The sequence below is a fragment of the Gavia stellata genome, chromosome 5, assembly GCF_030936135.1.
Source record: "Gavia stellata isolate bGavSte3 chromosome 5, bGavSte3.hap2, whole genome shotgun sequence".
Classification (NCBI taxonomy): Eukaryota; Metazoa; Chordata; class Aves; order Gaviiformes; family Gaviidae; genus Gavia; species Gavia stellata.
Window position 1 is genome coordinate 9,869,207 of NC_082598.1, and position 18,335 is coordinate 9,887,541.

Here is an 18,335-nt window from a genome sequence, read left to right on the forward strand (position 1 = left end):
AGAGTCATATGCACAGTTCAAATGGTTCTACAAAACTGACTCTAAACAAAACACATCATTCACTAACCTGCTCTGAGTTGAGCTGTGAAGAACCATCTTGAAATATCATAGTGGTTACAAAAGCCACTGCCTGTTCTATGGTTGCAAGCAATTCTCTTTTTTCTTCACATCCCAAACTCCTGATATCACAAGGATAATTTTCAGATGACTTTGTTTGTCCAGAAGTACAGTTATATCTTCTTTCATGTGAAGAAGTGTAGGTCTTTACAGGTAATCTTCTTGTTTTCTCTGAACAAGATGTAAGCACATCTTGCTTTCTTTTACGAGGAGTAGCTATACTCTTTTCACCATCCTTCAGGTTTTTTGCTTCTACTGAAAGATTTCTTTCTCTATATCCCCATGTTGGCAAGTCTAAATCCTGGTAATAGCTCAGTATTTTGGTATCTTGACAGCAAAGCATTTCATTGGTAGGTACTGTCCTGACTATCTGACCAACAGTACTTTTTTCAGGGCTGGCAGATGTTTTTAATAAGGCAATTGTGGAATCATGAATCTCCTGGAAAAATTGGAAATTTTTTAGTGAACCAATTATTCAACTTACTAGGAGAAATAAAGTAAACGTACTTGAGTTAATTTAGATAAGCTTTGAAGGAAGTGATACTCTATGAAAAAAAAATTAACAAAACAGAGTCAGTTTAGGGGAACCACATTACCTAAAATAAAATTCAAGTATTTATCAGTAAAGATTATTTTGTTGATTTATATTGCTTACATCCAAAACCACCACTCTCTTTTTAATCTAATATTAATCCAACACTAAAAATGGCAAATTAACAACTGTAAGATGCATCTAGTCCAGTAACCTGCCTTCCATAGTGACTAGCTTATTAGTGACCTTTGTCTGAAGAGAGACGAGACCATTAATTTCCATCTTTAGTTTCAATATTCAGAGCTTTTTTCACAACAGCTTAGTTTATTGAAGAACTTTTGGCCATAATGACTGCTTTGGAAATTCAAGTACCCTGAGTCAACTGGATCTCCACCCATTTCTTCAAACAACTTACAAGATTGTAAGATGTAACAAAAATATATATGAAAGTCAGACTGAAGAAGTATTATCAGGTGTATGAATAAGTTTTATATTCTATTTTGTTTAATCCACTATGCCCAGAACAGCTTTCCTCCTCCAGATAGTCCCTGGATCCCTTTACAGCAGCATGCTATTAAATAGCATTAAGCAAGAAGTTGCATGGTAATGTTATGACTCTACTCCTTCATCCTTGATTTCCTTGAGAAATTTCCTTGGTATGCTACTGGCCCTAGTATTTTCTTACTGTTTATTTTGCTAGTTTCTTCTACAAGCTTTTCAGCTAAGACAGATACTCTCTCTGGTTTTCATAAACAGGACTCTGGAAGGGCAATCTTTCCAGGATTCCTCAAGGTAAATGTGTGTTTAACTATTCACAGATAGACAGAGTTGTATCTTCCCTCAATACTCCTCTTACGCCTTGATCATCAACAAGTCTTACAGGAGCTGGCAAGTTTTCGACTCCTGAGGCATTTGAAAAAAATATGTATTATTAGTGACGCATTTACAAGCTGTTTCTCAAAGTTTATTTAGACTATACTATTGTATATTTACATTTAACTTACTCAAATGAGGCAACTATGAAAGAATAAAAATTCTGGTAAGTTCAGCTTTTTGCAAGATGACATTTTTTAGTAGTCTCCTTTATACTGTCACTTAGCCATACTTCTTCCTGGACAGATTTTAGTATTCATTTTAAGTCTCCAATATTCTGTTTTGAATAAATCCCTATACTACCTACAAATGTTTTGGTGGGGAAATTCCATATAATTTCTTTTAAAAGCTCCTTCATTTTTATATAATTTCCTTTTTTGAAATGAAGCATTCCTGTAGTGACTTATCTATCTTTTAATGCCTCGGAGAAATTATAGTCGCTGACAGAGCATCTTTCAGAAGAAAGATTTTGAACCTGATCTCACACAGAATCAAATAAAAAACAATTTCTCCTGTGAGTTCTCTAACCATTCCACAAAGCAGCTGTCTCTTAAATTTTAGTCTCAGCATCATGCATAAGTGTAATATCCACCGTTAAAAAGTAACTGAAGCCTCTCTAATTACTATACTTTCTGCTCTTGTAGCACAGCCAGTCTCCATCAGTACCTCTGCTGTCAGTACCATTCCAAAAACTAAGGCCTTCTCACTTCAAAAGAACCACAAGTTACTGCTGTGCAGGGCTCCCATCCATTCCCCAAGACAACAGTTTTCACTGATCAAAGGATATCATCCATCTCTATTCAATCTGTATTGATTGACCAAGCCAGAATGACAAAGCCAGTAATTTTTTTTTTCTTCTAGTTTTGCAATATTCCTCAACTCAGTTCCCGTATTCCCAAACCTCAGAACTATGGAGTCAAAAGATGAATCCAGCTTAGACTGCTTGAGATCATACTTCACAGGATCAACTCTACAGCAGAAGTACAATTACCAGGTTCTAAGTAAACAGAAAAAAGGGAGCTAATTAAGCTTTTGCTACTACCGAGATGAACAGTGTTGTTCTGAACGAAGACAAATTAATTGTACTTCGGCAATGCTAATCAAAAAGTGGACACTATAAAAAGTTACCATAAGTGGAAAAATAGTATCACAGAACAAATGTTTAAGAGCCGTAGAAAGACAACTAATTCACTCAAGTGTATTCTCCAGTCAAACTGCAAATAGTTTTATTGTTTAACACAGCAGAATTTGAATTAGGACACTCAAGTAATTATAGAATCAGGAATAAGCAATTCTCTTTTAAAGGTTCAAAAATAAGAAAAAAGCAATTTAATTATCAAGTCAGAATAATACAGCTGGAACTACAATTAACCACAGAGAGAAGCAGCAGCTTCCAGGAAGAACTTATCTTCTACTAGAAATAATGACATGGCTGGAAGTAGCAAAAACGACTCCCAGGACGTAGTTTCATAATTTATGTGAATGGAGGAAAATTTCACTAGATGCAGTGAGTGAAAATTAGCACCTCATCATCACAAAAAGGGGCTCCACTACTATCCATGTGCACCCACAGCTGCATGTCTGTCTATAAGCCAATTTAATTTATAGGAAACTATCCCACCACAAAAGACAGCAGTTTTCTGCATCTTGAGCAACCTGAATGGACCTTAAGTGTGCAACATACACCAGAGTGAGAGAAAGGAAAGCTCTGAAATTTGCAGCTGGGACAGGAATACACTTGCAGTATCTGCAACTCATCGATCAACTCAGCGGATCTTACAATCACAGCCTGAGTTGGAGCTGCCACAGTTATCTATTCCCATTCTTGTACTGGCACTCACTTGCATGCACATTAAACCAAATTCCGAGAAAAGATTAAACCAAAAATTAAACTTCCTAATACAAAGCAATTTTTCATATGAGTCAGCTCACTTTATGATTATGTGGTAGTGATTGTTCAGTGACAGAGGTCTGAGAACATTTTTAAACCCTGGTAACTATTAAATGTGGCAACCTCATTTATTTCGGATCAATCTGTCACAAAAGACTGACTTCCTATAAAAAGGATAACAGAAGTGGGGCCAAGACTCTCATAGGTAAATAGATGCCAAGTGCAAAATAAGGCAGAGGAAAGTTATCTGAACTATGAGTGTATACAATATATTGTGATAAAGCTTTTTATGAAAGAACCAGTCTATAACAACTTCAAACCTGCTATAAAAACACTGCTTTTAGTGGTCTTCAATCTTACAATATGCTTGCCTTTTCATTTTTCAGATGTGCATCCTTATCACCTAGGTTATCTTCCTTTGTCTTCTCTATACCTTTAAAAAAAGAATGGGAAACATTTTACAATAGAAATGAATCTGAGAGTAGTGCACAGAACTTCGGTTACATACAGTGTTAATTTGCTGAAACTTTTACAACACCTAAAATAATTGCAATAAAGTTTTCCATGATAACCATTTTCCTCAAATTAATATCATTCATGCTTAAAAGGGCCCTGCTGGTTTCTAAATACACGTATGCAAAAGCATGCTCTGTTCCCATTAAGAAAAAAATAATTCAAACTTGCTACAAAGCAGACAAACATTTTCCACAGTATTCAGAAGAGACATTATTATAATACTATAAATATGCACATTTCCTTCTTTCAAGAAAACACATCCTGTCTTGGTCAAAGTAAAGCTGGGGGCATGGGCAAGAAGAAAAAAACAAAACCAACAAAAACCAAACTCTACACACTTCACACAGTTTAACTGTTTTCTTGGAATTAGGCAGTATTAGTCCACAACAATTTTCTTCAGTAAAACACTATTTGCATATACATCTTTAGCATATCATGCCCTACAGAGAACTGACCATGCTTCATTTGCAGAGGATAATTTTTTCACATTGTTCATCCTCACGATAGAACAGGTATTGTAAGACCAGACAAGAACAGAGAGCAAGGAGAATTCAGACCTATCAAACTGACAGAAAGATAATGACTAACACCGCAAGAAGCAAGATGGCTGTCAGTGTTGGGTCAAGATAGAGCCCTGTGTCACTGCACAGCTGTTAGCCTGGGCCCACCACTGAACTACCAGATATGTAGCCTACAGATCTGAAAACAGACAGATGCTGTCATTTAAGCAAGGCTTTGTAAACGCACCTCAGGACTCTGCACCATGCTAAATGAAACAGTTAGGACATGCCTTATCTTTTCTGCCCTCAACACTGCCCAGCAGCCCCAAGAGGAGAAGCAAGTGAAGGACTGGAATAAAAGAACAAGGGGCAACAGGCTAGCACTAATTACAAACTCAGTAGGTATGGGAAGAGGAACAGGGAAAAAGAGAACTCCACTGAAGTGCAGGTCTCTCCAGAGTTTGCAATTAGTTAGGATTCCTTTATCTCTAGATTCTTCTACTGCCCAGCCAAAAGACACCTCATGGGCAAAATATGTGGTTTTTTGTGCCCTTCTAACTCCTGGTCCATACCGAGTACAACACTCCATTGCTGTTTTCAGCTACAAAATTTGCATTACCAGCAACAAGACACTTTCTGAATCTAATGTGCTGATGACCAATGTAAAACAAAGCATAAGGTGATCTATTTCTATTTATTGAAACTGTTTTAGAAAAAATTTATCTAGGCAAACCAGGACCTTGTGCTTAAAATAATAAAAAAGCATTTTTAAAGACGAGCTTAGTCTCCAGAAGAAACTAAGCTTGTTACTTTATAGTATTACATGAAGGTTCATGTCGGTGTATGTGTATTTTCAGTTATTTATCTCCACCACAGATTTCTAACCTGAGCTGTTAGAATAGCAAATATGGCATAGTTGTACTTGTAGCTTCAAACATTTTAGATTTGGTTTTCTTGACACTTTCTACATCAATAAAATTATAATTTAAGAATGATAGTAACTGAGTTTACATTCAGTGCTTTTAATTGTTTCACAGCTAGATACTTTTTCTGGACAAATTCACCCTCCGGAGAAGATGATGAGGATTACATTTCTCTCCTTCAGCACACAGTATCCAGTATTTCAGTATTTAAAGAGCTATGCAACCTCAAATTTCTGGTTTATGGAAAAGTATCACCAGGTGGCAGTAGAAACCCATCCTTGCCTTCAAACTCCTTCAGTCTAGATGGAACCATTACAATCTCCACTGCCAAGATAACCACAGAATTTCACCCGCTAGTTTAACATCACAGATATTTGTCCTATTTGAACCCAATACTTACCTTCTAAAGACAAACAGGTTTTCCAGTAAGTAGAATTTAATCTTTAAGGACCTACCAATAAAATACAGTTCAATACAGTTTGAAACAGACCAACTAACATGACAGGTTTTGTTTTTTTTAAGGAAGGCAAACTTTTTCTTCACTCCAGATCCACGCTGATCAGCTAAAGCTATATATACAGGCAATTTACTAAAAGCAATTCAAATAAATTTGTTCTTAATCCTATACACTAGAAACAATTGTAATTACTACATGGAAAACAAGAGCAAGAAAAGCTAGTCATGTGACCTGCTGCCACTAAATGCTTATACTGTTCTTTCACTCCCCAGTGAATAAGGATGTAGCAGCACTACAAAAATGACAGCAAGCTCATCTGGCTAAAGATACCAGGCACCTTCATGGTGTTTTTAAAAAAAAAAAAAAAAATAAAAAGAAAATCAGTAATTTTACAGCTTGACAGAGAGTGAATGGATCAAGAGCGGACAACATAACCCTACATAGGTATCACACAGTATAGAGAGTTTCCAAGTCTAAGACAAAAAAAAATTACACAGGAGAATTAAGGAAGGGAAAATGACAAGGTAGCAAGAGAAGTAGAAGGGCAATTAAACTGAATCTAAAAAGATATCTGATTTTCTTTAAAATAAGCTGGGTTTTGGTCCAAATGTTCCATTTTAAAATGAACCCATGCCATATTTCTTCACATGTGTATCACTGATTTACACAGCAATGAACTACTACCCTTTTCACTGCTACACCATCAGGCTCCACTGATACAATACTTTACTACTTAAAGAAGAGCCTGAATGGTTATTTATGTAAAACTGAGGCTGCAACAAACACCATGTATACAAAAACAAATGCTAGATTTAAATCCCATTGACCAGATAATGTTCCAGGATCTAGTTCTCAGGAGAAAACAGACAACTGAAATTGAACAAAACTCTAGCTTTCTATCTACTTCTTTCCAGAGCTACAAGACTGGCAGACTATGAAATACACAGAATTGAGAATAAAAATTCCATCTTGTAAAACCTCCCTAGTATTCACAACATTCTGAGTAAGATTTGCTCAACAGAGTCAAAGATCTGCTGAGGCAGTTTTGACATTACCTAGTTTGCTCTACCACGGGGACTTCTGTTCACTTTTCCCCCTAGAATTTCACAAGGAGCGAGTTGTTAATGAACATGTGTTTAAGGGACAGACATGAGTCGGGAGAGTTCACAGGCCTTCTGGCAACTTCCCAGTACCTCTAGTGATCTTTAAATATCTAGTCCAGAGTCAAGTTAACATATACATTTAATTTACAGTATTAGTTAATTAATAGCTTGAAATTCTCATCTACTTCTATACTACATAGCAGGAATAGGAAGAAAAAAAATAATGAAATTGAGGGTACTGGTAATATCCTAGTTCCATGCACTCACATAGTGGTATTTAATCAGAAAAGTCCCAGCAAATGTCACAGTTTCAGCTTAATTTCTTTTCTAAACCTGGAAACCTAAACTCTCACTTTTTTTCTTTTTAAACAGGGACTAGAGGTTTGATATTGTTTTGTTTGTTTGGATTTCAGTTTTTCAACTGAAAATAGAAACACTTCAACAGGCTAAGATTTACTCACTCTGGTTATTTCTTCTGCTAGTCTGAACTCCTACAGGAATAGACTGCAAAGCTGTCATAATCCTCTGAGCGATATCAGATAAAGGCACTTTAGAAGTCTCACATCCTATGTATGATGTGTACCATTCCATTTTTAAGACTAAACCTAAACACAGAACACACAAATTATGCATTATATCAGGGCCACAAAACAATCTGCACTTACATTCTGTTGAAATTAAAGACAAACACATTCAGCCATTCATTCTCAATAGAAAAAGACATTTCCTCCCTGACATGCCTATCAGTTTTTTAAGTAATGTAAATAAACATTAGCAAATTGTAATAACTTACAAAAAACATTAAGTGAAACTTCTTTGAAATAGTGTCCTAATACACTGATAAAAAGATTAAGCAGTCCTATTAAGTAAAGCTAGCTTCTAATAAAAAACCTGACAAATAAAACAAGATTTATCATTTATGTCTGAAATACTTTCCCCTTCCTCAATGTCTTTAAACGAGTCTAGATCTACTGTATGCATACATCTAATGTTATTGGTGCTCAGATTTTATCAAGAAAAAAACCTTTCAACTGCCAAAATAGAACCAACACAAGATGAAAGAAACAAGTATTACTATCATGATATACAAACATTAGTGATGTGTTATTTCAGAAAATACTTATCATAAAAGACCTCTATTCATTAAACTTTGTGTAATTGATGTACTCAAGCACTATTAAATATTAAAAACATTAAAAGTTACCATAGTTTGTCAATTTAAGAAACAGGTCAGCAACACCTAAAGTCTCTACAAGCTTTGACTGCAGCTATTCCTGTTCTAAATTTTACCCTTTTTTGAAAAGTAGTTGCTTTTCCAGTTGACCTGTAGCCATACTCTATAATACATACTAAATACTTGGAGAGCCCCTAGAAACAACACACATGGGAGAATTAGAAACAATGGTGTCCATACTGATGACTATTGGTTTTACATAGTTAGACCAGAACAATGCATAAAACATACCACAAACACAAGATAGATACCCATACAACATTTTCAAAATATTTAAAGAATTCAAAGTGTACAAGTCAATTGCTCTACCAAAAACTGTTGTTAAGTAAATTATTCCTATACAAGTTAATAACTGGAGTCCTGTTACTCTGGTCTTCTCCCACTAAATCAAGTACATGAATAGACTTTCAAGTCAAGTTTAACAGTTTAACCATCAAGTAAATAATATTTCCTCATGCTTACATAGAAATACTTTTCTTAGCTCAAGATCATAGGCAGATTGCAAGTTTGGATACTTACAAGTACAAACATCTGTATCCAGATTCAAAGAGGAACATCTATCAGGCTGCATTAGTATTGGCTATATCTATCTAGCTCAAATTTTACAGTAAGCATGTGAAAGGGAGAGAGGGGCAGAATGGCTTTCTTTCCCATGACATTCCTGAAGACAGAAGTATAATCCTTCCCCATGCACAGCTGTTCCTAACTCATAATTAAGAGCAACACTTCCTTCCTACACAGGGTAAAAACACTCCCTGACTTCTCAGGGTGGGAAGCAGCAGTCTTAAAGCCTCAGGGGCGTATCAAAATGAGAACCTAGCAGACTAAATATAAACAAGACACTATGCATGAGAATACGCCTAAAACCAACACACAGATTTACCATAAATATTGACAACACTGAACTGAATTTATAGTGTTCGGCATTTAATAATAGACACAGTGTATAGAATTAAGCAGCATGAAATCCAGATATAAAGACATCCAACCAGTAAGTTTTAAAAAAATTAAACATTTAAAAATAAGTTATACTCACATAAAAGTTAAAAGTCTGCATTAAAATAGTTTTAAGACTATTGTTACTGAAGTTAAAACTCATTTACTAACCTTCATCAATATGTACAACGCTTGAAAGCAAGCACAGCTGATCCCATCAAAATATAAAAGACTGGAAGTTATCATACTATAAAAGAGTGTTTAGTTCCATTGGTATATTTAGGAAGCTATATAAAAAACTGATAAACAGTCTAACAATGCACATGAAAGCAGAAGCATGAAAGCATCAGGACTCTGAATTGAAATGCCTATCATTATAAATTATAGAGCAAACTCAAAAGTCCAAAGGGTAAATTTAAAATTCTTTTTCTTTTAAGAGCCCATATGGGTATGAACTGGTTTCAGTGGAGACGATAGGCCATAAGTTAAATTAACAGATATCAGAATGGTCTTAAAACAGATGGTCTTGGTACTTGGAACAGATTCCAGCACATATTCCAACACATTTCTAACAAAACGAATTCTTCTTCGGAGAACTGTAAGGGAAACAGTCACGGAGTATCTGCCTTGGAGAACTCTCTTCAGAAGGAACACATTACGTTCATGTCCAAAACCTGGAATGCCTTCTCCGTATTTATTTTTCAGTTCACATATCAAAGGTTCTTAGCATGCAAGAAAAGTTATCTCAAGCATTCTGCTATGCTGCGTGCAGTGGAAATCAACGTACAGGCTAGCAGCAGAGCAGCCTGAATGTAATTCGTTCAAATAACCAATGTATTACTTCTTATCAAAGAACTTTGACAAAACTGAGATTTGAACTTGGTGGGCAGATGCCAAAAGCCATAAAGCAGCATACAATCCAAACTTGGTAACTGTGGCAGCTAAACATAAATTGCAATGATAGATAAATGTTAGCCTTGATAAGCTAATACTTATCATTCCATAAACTCGTGGACAGTTTACATTAACATGTTTTCCTTTCTTAAGAGTACACTGAAGTTTAAACATTAAGAACTTCACTGGTGGTGAAATTCTAATCTTCCAGACCACTGGCTTTAGCCTCAGACTGCTGCTCAAGCTTCTCCACCATCTCTTTCAAGTGGTCTTCATCTTTGAAAAAATACACATACAAGTTTCTTTCCATCTGATGCAGCTTATTGGACTCTAAAAAGTTTCTCTTTGACTTCACATCAGCAATCAGATCCATAAGAAGTTGATTTAGTTTATTTAAATCAACTTCTAGTTGATGAAACTGCTCAGTAAGCTCCTAACAAAAAATACAAGACAAAATATTATTACTTTTATATTGTTAATACAATAGCTCAACTAGAACTATAAACACGTTTTGCTTTTGGAAGCCACTTTCATTTGTAAGTGAAGAGTCATCATAAAAACTAGAAACACGTTATTTCATTTACTCGTTTACTATACCAGATGAGTTAAGACCATAAGAATCTGGCCCTCAACTAGATAGATGGTTGAATGACATTTCCAAATCAATTACAAGTCTTCATAGCTAGTTAAATCTTAAAAGGGAACAAACAAAACCCACAAGAAATAAGCCAATTCAATTTTAAAATTAAATCAATAATTACCAGCTACAATTTTCCCAACTGTTATTCTTACGATAGTTCAGTGTAAGTAGGCTAGTCATCTACTTGCATGTTATTTCCTTATTAAAGGAATTACTTTTCTTGATAAACAGTAGCAATAGAAAGAGATGTCACTATGTTTTAAGAGGTAACTTGAAGAGGTAAGAGAATCAATAAAAAGGTATTTTATTGATTTAATAATGTGTAATCCCTAAATACTTGTTGTTCCAATTACAAAGTTTCATTTTTTAATAAAAACTGTTCTATATGTTGCAAATTCACTTGACAGATGGAAGTGTTAAATACATTTTTATGTATTTAACCAAGGGAGTATTATGTAACAGAAGACATCCCTCAATCCGCTTTTGAGATATCTACAATTATTTAAAAAACATAACAAATTGCATTGAACAACCCCTATTCCCATTTAAAAGAGACTCTAAACCCAGCACCTGGGAGCTCTGTAGCAGGATTGTCCTACTACAACTGTCCTTCAAAATTCTGATACTCTTATTTTGTCCAAATGAGCTACCCATGGCCAGGCTTTTTTGGGGGCCAAACCACAGTATTCAGGGGTTACAGGTAACAGGAGAAAAAAAGCCCATCTGAAATAAGGAGAAATTTAAATGAATTTTCCAGTGACATCATATCCAAACGACATACTTCCCACACCATAAACTTACTAGTAATACATGACTGTATATGCCTTTGAAAGAAAATAAAAGTTAGATGCAACAATTTGCTCAGAAACAAAAAAATTATTACCTGCCAACATTTACAAAATCTAATATTTGGTAAGAACAATATAAATACTGGGCTCACCATCATTATGCTAATAAATTTGTTGCTGACATGTTGGAGCCAGTTTGTGTGTCTACAGCCTTCATACTACATTTTTCTCAGTAAAACAACATGACACACATGAATGTAATAATTTTACTAACTAGATAAGGGCTTACCTGACTACTGAGCTGTATCTGATTTCCTCCATGATACAGAGCATCATGAAGGGTATCTACATCACTTTTTAGCTTGGACAAAAGGAGAGACTGTTCTTGAGAAGATGCTGCTAGCTGATCTTGTACTGTAGCACAGTCCTGCTTTAACTTCTGAGCCATTTGCTCCAGGCTTTTGTATGTTTTAAACAATTGTTGTTTTTTATTTTCTCCTTCCAGAAGCTGATATAGCCTGTAACAAATGAAGTTAGACACAAAAGCATTTTTAAGTTTCCTAAGCACTCCTGGCATTATTAGTCAAGAGAAGATTTTCATGTTGAGAAGTCAGACAGAGGACTAGTAAAGGACAGTACTGCTCAGGCTACTCTTACTACACTGCTGTATCTCCCACTGATTTAATGATTCTATCTATATATAGCTAGTACGTGATTAATAGGACTCCAAAATATTTCAATATTAAATGAACATCAGTGAAATACCAAAGTAACAGTTAATAAGTACACAATGAATGCCAATAGAAGTTGACAATGTGCTTTTGCCAACTATTTCTCCGCATTTCAAGGACAGCAAAGTAAGATACAATTTTTTAAGTGCTGAAAAACAGCAAACTTCAATGGCCAATAAGAAATAAGAGAAATCTTTATGACATTTTCAAGCTTACTGGAGTATTTCCCAATTCCTATCTATGAAAAGACTGCTAAAACATTCTCCAATTATTTACGGAGTCATGCAAAAGACAGCAATACTTGATGTACCAAACTGTACCCTTACACTGCATCAGGAAGAGTCTAATACGATTACAGATAACTTTGCTTGGTTGCTGGTACCACCTCTGCATATTAAAATCTTCAGCAGTTGAGCCCCAATATAGAATCTGATTGGCTTTAATAAGAGCAGGAGCTATATTTCAAAAGTAACTGAGTTTCTTTCAAGTGTCTTTTGCTTACAAACCCTTTAGGGTTTCTAACTCTTTCAACTTTCCTTCACAATCATAAATACTAAGGCATGCCTTTTTAAAAAAAAAAAAAGGCAAAAAAGTAGCCAGACAACATTGTGATTCAGTGATTTGGAGACTTAATAATAAACCTGAACAAAAATGTTCCAAGTTGCCAATGCAAACACACAATGGGCGCAAATTAATGCTGCCTAATTTTTGCAGTTATTCACTGCGCGAGACCATACTCAGCTAACACTCAACAATTATCAAAAAACACTTAAAGCACCATTTTAAAGGAGGAGGAAAAGTCTGACATTAACACATCTATAATTATACAATACACCTCATCAAAATATTTAGAGTCTTGAAGTGACAGCAACACAGCACACATTCCTACTGTATCATGTGAGCTACAGGGAGACCTAATTAATTAGATGGTGAAAATCCAGACTACTACATGGGTGACAGGACACTGAAGCCAGATGGCAAATCAAGCAGCAAAAATGAGCTAAACATGTATCATATATTCAAGGAGTCACTCCTCTCTTCTACCACATGGGCGTTTTCGCAGGCTAAGCTGATGAGGCCATGCATATGATCTGGGAAATCATTGCTATTAACAGCTGTCTACATCTATACTTCTAGAATAACTTTCAAGAGGTCCTAGATCAGGGCACCATATAAGACAGATCTGGCTTTAAACATCCATTATATTCTGGATATTGCTTAGGAATGCTTCAGAAATACTAACAAGACTGATAATTGAACAGTTTTTCCTCAGGCAAACCTGAAAAAAATTTCAAATGATAAGAGGTAAGTCTCATATCTTGAAGGCTTCAGTTTAGAAGAATTCAAAATACTAATTAGCTATAGCAAGTAATAAGAACTTAGCAATAGAAGTAATAGAATAAGAACTAAGTAATAAGAACTTAGCAATAGAATAGGCAAGCTAAGCCTTTATCTCCCCAATATTATTTCAAAGTAAGTCAAAGTTCAATAGTGACTATAATGCTTACCTGCAAGAGAAACCATCCTTTGAACTAATAGTGTTCCTTGGCTTTGCATGTTCAATTTGCTCAGTTATCACCTGTAGTCTCTGTTGCAACTCATTACCACTCTCTTTCAGAGATGCTACCAAATTCTCAAGTTGACAGCTGATCTCCTTATGTTTCTTCAACTCCATTTCATAGGCTAGTTCAATAAGTTCAAATGATGATTTCTGTCTTACCAAATGCCTGCATATTTCATCTTGTCTTGAAGCATAACAGTCCTGCTGAGCAACCTGACGATCCAAGTATCCTTTCACCACCGGCGCACTGAAAAGTCGTGCATTCTCTTTCAGAAGGGGAAGCAGCTCTTCGTTGTTTATCTGAGTTATTTCTTGTTTAATTGTCGAAATTTCATCATTTAAACTAGATATTTTGGCATCCAGGTTTTCTTGTTTTCCAATATCCTGCATAAACCAAAATATTTGTCGTCAGTTTCTTCATGGTTCTCTCCAAGCCACTTCCCTAGCACATTTCTTCAGTTCACACAAGATTCATGTACTTATGTTACGTTAAAAATCACTGCATCTTTGGTATCTACAAAATTAAATGAAGACTCCACAAGCAGTTTTACAGAACTTTACAACATAACAGAAATATGGATTTAAAAAGTAGATATCAAATAAATGTATTTCAATAAATAGTAATTTCATTCTATTGCAGGACCAGGACATAGTATATTGTGGAAAAAATAGAAAAGCTGTATTTTACTTAGCACCCAGATTTCAAGCATGTCTAACCAAAACCTCACATGCAAACACGATTTTTTATATTCCGTCGGATGACTATCAACACTACTATCAGAATCGATCTTTTTCAAATTACTCTAATCAATCAAGCCCTATATGCTAGTCATCCATCCATAAATGAAAATATACAAACTGACATGCCTCAAGTTAGTCCATGACTGGCAAAAGCTAGTATTTTTCTTTCTGTTACAATTTCTTCACATTCTTAAATTCCAGTAGTCATATCTGCTTGTCATTCACTTGTTGAGAGATTTCTGGGGCTTCAACTATCCGATCCAGTTATTTGGGATTTAAAACATGTCACCATAATGTCACCGTATTACAAATACTTGAGTTTCAAAAAAGTCAGTGAACTGAAACTTTTCAATTTATGCTATGAAATATAAACAGGAATACATTTATCATATTACCTCCTCAATACCACAAAATTTCAACCAAAGTTAAACTTTTGTTTGTTGTATAGACAACTGAGAGTCAATTATAATTTGAAATTTCAAAGTTAAACTAAACTGGAAAGGTACTACTAAATTCTACGTTTTTTAAGGTAGTAATTCTGGAAAGTAGAGTTAAAGGTACTCTGCCATACCGATGAATTTCTAACCATAGAAACTGGAGCTATTTCACAAGAGGAGTTTTGTAAGCAAGACTAAAACTTCATAAAAGTGCAATTTTACTATGTAAAAATAGCTGAAATAATAATAACTCTGCAATTCCTTTTACTCAATCCAGTTGAACATGTCGGCCTGTTTAAAATTCCACTACCTTCACTTTTTGCGGCTTACCTTGTTCTTTAAGGACTGCAGCATGCTCTCCGCACATTTTATAGCTGAATTCATGCTCTCCTCTTCAGCTTGCATCTCAATTAGCTGATGTTGAGCACAAATATATGCTGTCTGGAGCCTGGCAATCTCTTGACTCTCTTCACAAACTTGATTAGTCTCATCGCAAGTGACTTGTTTGCTTATATCTGCAAGCTGAAAGCTGCCTTCATGTGAATTTTCAACCCATTCAGACATATCTTGATAAAAATGTTTTTTTATGCATGAGGTAAGTGCTGCAGTGCTTTGTTCTTCCTGAGACAAATACTTGTCCAAAGAAAGTTGGGAAAAAAACACTGGATGTGGACCTGACCCTTGTTCTGAATCTGAAGCAGTGAAGAAAGAGGCCAGTTTCTTAGCTGCATCCATAAGAGACAGCAGTTCCTTATTAAGCGTATTATTTGCTGCAGTAAACACTTCCAGTCCTTCTTTCAAATCTTTATGTGCTTCTTCCTCTTTGCTTTTTAATGTTTGCAACATATGGCTATTTGCAGAAACCATCATTTGAAGCTTATTATGCCGATGAATTTGAAGTTTTTTTAACTTCTGAAGAGTTTGAAGCTCATCCTCTAATTTCTTTAGTTCCTCCTCCTCTTCCTCCTCCTCCTCTTGGCTACTGTTCTTTGAATCCACGGGCTTCAAGGTTTTAAGGACTTCATCCAGTGCATTTCCTTCCAAAATGGGCTTACCAGACTCCAGAAGATTATCAAAATCTTGTAGTTCTTTTTCAGATACCACATGCTGCTCGTTTACATATCCACAAAACCACTCCATAAATGATTTGTCTTCCAAAGACTCAAACAGCCAGTCAAAATCTTCTCCATTAAGCTCATCTGCTTTTGGATATCCAATTTTCTTAAGAGTTTCCACAAAATCATTTCCACAGCTCATGGTTAAAATATTTTTTGTAAGCAGAAAAGTACAAGTACATGAAAAAATCTGGGGTATTATTCCAGTTGTAATTTTTTTGTCATTTTAAATGAATATTCCGTATTTTAATAAAAAGAGTCTGCACAGGAAAAAGGAAGTGTCAGATCACACCAGAAAACTGAATGCTGTTCTGGATTAGAGTGGCTATTCGAAGACTAGAAAACAATTTTTATTTCAGGGATGTCCTAATATTTCTTGTTCATCAAATCAGGACACATATTTTTACATCGATTAAATCCCTGATCTTTGCAAACACTTATGTTTTTCCTTAACTCACATAAATTTACTATTAAAATAGAATACTGCCATTAATTTAAAAGCAAGAGGTGTAAATATTGAGTAAATCATTGGCCTGCAAAAGTGATTTACGTATATAGTTTTCCTCACATTAAAGAAAAAAAACCCACCCACAATCATTTCAACTCTTCCAAAATGAGAGCTTTCAGCTTGTTCTAAAAACAAAACTACAGTGATGTTACACTGCACTTCAAGATCTTGCTTATAAAGATTTTTTTTTTACTTCAGCGGCAAGCAGAATCTTGTCTTCTAAATCTCCATTTTAAAATTTCCTCTGGAAATGGAACAAGAAATCCTTTAATATAAAAATACCTCAACATAATAATGCAGGTTTTCGATCAATTATAAAAAAAAAAAATTAAAATTAAGATCAGTGTGAATACTCTTGTGAAAACAGTCACAATTTAAAAGTTGCAAGAAAAAGGAGTTTGCTGTTTCCGAGCATACAAATCATCAGCTTTGGGATCCTAAAGTGAGCACAACAGACAGCAAAGAATAGGATAAATTATCAAGAAAGTCAGAATGCCTTGTCTGCAATACTCTGATAATATCCGGGGGGGGGTTAGTTTGGCATTACCTAATACTTTGTTTCTAGAACATAGATTCCACCAGAAAACCCCACTTTGCCAGCCGGCCAAGAGGGCATGAGTGCTGAACAAGTAAATGCGTCCTTCTGAAAGTCTGTGTGTATTTGATTTACCTTAAGAGTTACAGATTATATAAGAAACACAATTCGTTATGCAAGTTTCATGTGACAGGGCAGCCTTCCAACTGCCCTCTGCCTTCCATGCTAAAAAAGGGCTGCCGTCAAAATAAATAAAAAGGAGCGCACATAGCTTTATGTATGTATATGCAGATCATTAAGGCACGCTGGCACTGCTGCTCACGCCGCCATCAAACACCAAAAGTAGTATCTTCGGACCCTTGAGGAAGCTCCACACGATCCCCCTCCCCAGCACGGGGACGCCCGATCGCCTCAGCCCGCACGAGTAGGGCCCTCAGGGGCTTTCTCCCAGCGCCGATGAGCCCAAACGCCCGCCGGCCAGGTCCCAACTCTGAGGCAGCTGCTGCCTACAGCCCCAAGGGGATCTCAGCTAAAAGCCGCTCCGCAGCAGGACAGGGCAGGACGAGGAGCCGGAGGGGAGAGGGGACGCTGCGGCGGCTGCCCCCCTCCCGGTGCGAGCGAGCCCCGACCCCACACCGCTCGGTACTCACCACAGCGCTCTGCCTCAGCGACTGCACGGAGGGGGGGAGGGGGGACACGGAAAACGGCGGGAAGACTGAGGAAGCGCGTCGGCAGCGTCCCCGCCCCAGGCAGAGGGAGCCGGGCCGAGCCCCGCGCGGAGGGGGCGGAGCCGCCGGCCGCCAGCAGCACCAACGGCTCGAAACGCCCGCCACGCGCTACTCTCGCGCGGCCTCCCGCCGCAGAGGGCGGCGCGCTACCGCTCAGCGGCCGACTGCGCCTGCGCGCCCACGCCTGCACCGCCCCCCCCCCGGCGTCGTTCCGCAGAGGCACCCGCGCACGCGCGCCTCGCCTGCCTCGCGCCGACGGGGGACGGGGGGCGTGCGCGGGAGTTGGCCGGTGCCGGCCCGCTGACCAGTGACGTCACGTGGGCGGGCGACCCGCGGCGGGGCGGGGCTCTCGCAGGGAGCGGAGGCGGGGTCTGCGCGGAGGGGCCGTCCCTCTCCTCAGGGGGGTCGCCTCAGCCCCGCCGCCGGGAGGGCTTCCTGTGCGCCCGCAGCCCCGCTCCCCGCCGCCGTGGGCTGTGCTCGTTCCGGGGCCCGTTGCCCGCAGCAGGCGGGAGGGAGGGGGTGAGGGGGACCTGACTGCGATTAGGTTGGACTTGATGATCTTACAGGTCTTTTCC

General features: G+C 37.3%; 2 protein-coding genes across 2 annotated transcripts in view; both read right to left on the reverse strand.

The window, feature by feature from the left end:
* POLN (DNA polymerase nu) overlaps positions 1–8,681 on the reverse strand; it is a 103,272-nt gene extending 94,591 nt beyond the window's left edge. The window contains exons 1-4 of the mRNA XM_059817958.1: positions 8,666–8,681; positions 7,374–7,517; positions 3,785–3,846; positions 68–556 (exon numbers count right to left, since the gene is read on the reverse strand). Coding sequence (XP_059673941.1) covers positions 68–556; positions 3,785–3,846; positions 7,374–7,503 — 681 coding nt within the window. The 5' untranslated portion in view covers positions 7,504–7,517; positions 8,666–8,681. The remainder of the gene's footprint in view (positions 1–67; positions 557–3,784; positions 3,847–7,373; positions 7,518–8,665) is intronic.
* A 502-nt stretch (positions 8,682–9,183) lies between these two features.
* On the reverse strand, positions 9,184–16,184 carry HAUS3 (HAUS augmin like complex subunit 3). The gene is made up of 4 exons (XM_009818334.2): positions 15,205–16,184; positions 13,644–14,080; positions 11,694–11,922; positions 9,184–10,409 (listed from the first exon to the last, which is right to left on the reverse strand). Exons 1-4 carry the CDS (start codon positions 16,129–16,131, stop codon positions 10,176–10,178), a joined length of 1,827 nt encoding a protein of 608 aa, XP_009816636.1. The 5' UTR covers positions 16,132–16,184; the 3' UTR covers positions 9,184–10,175.
* Positions 16,185–18,335: the final 2,151 nt, after the last annotated feature.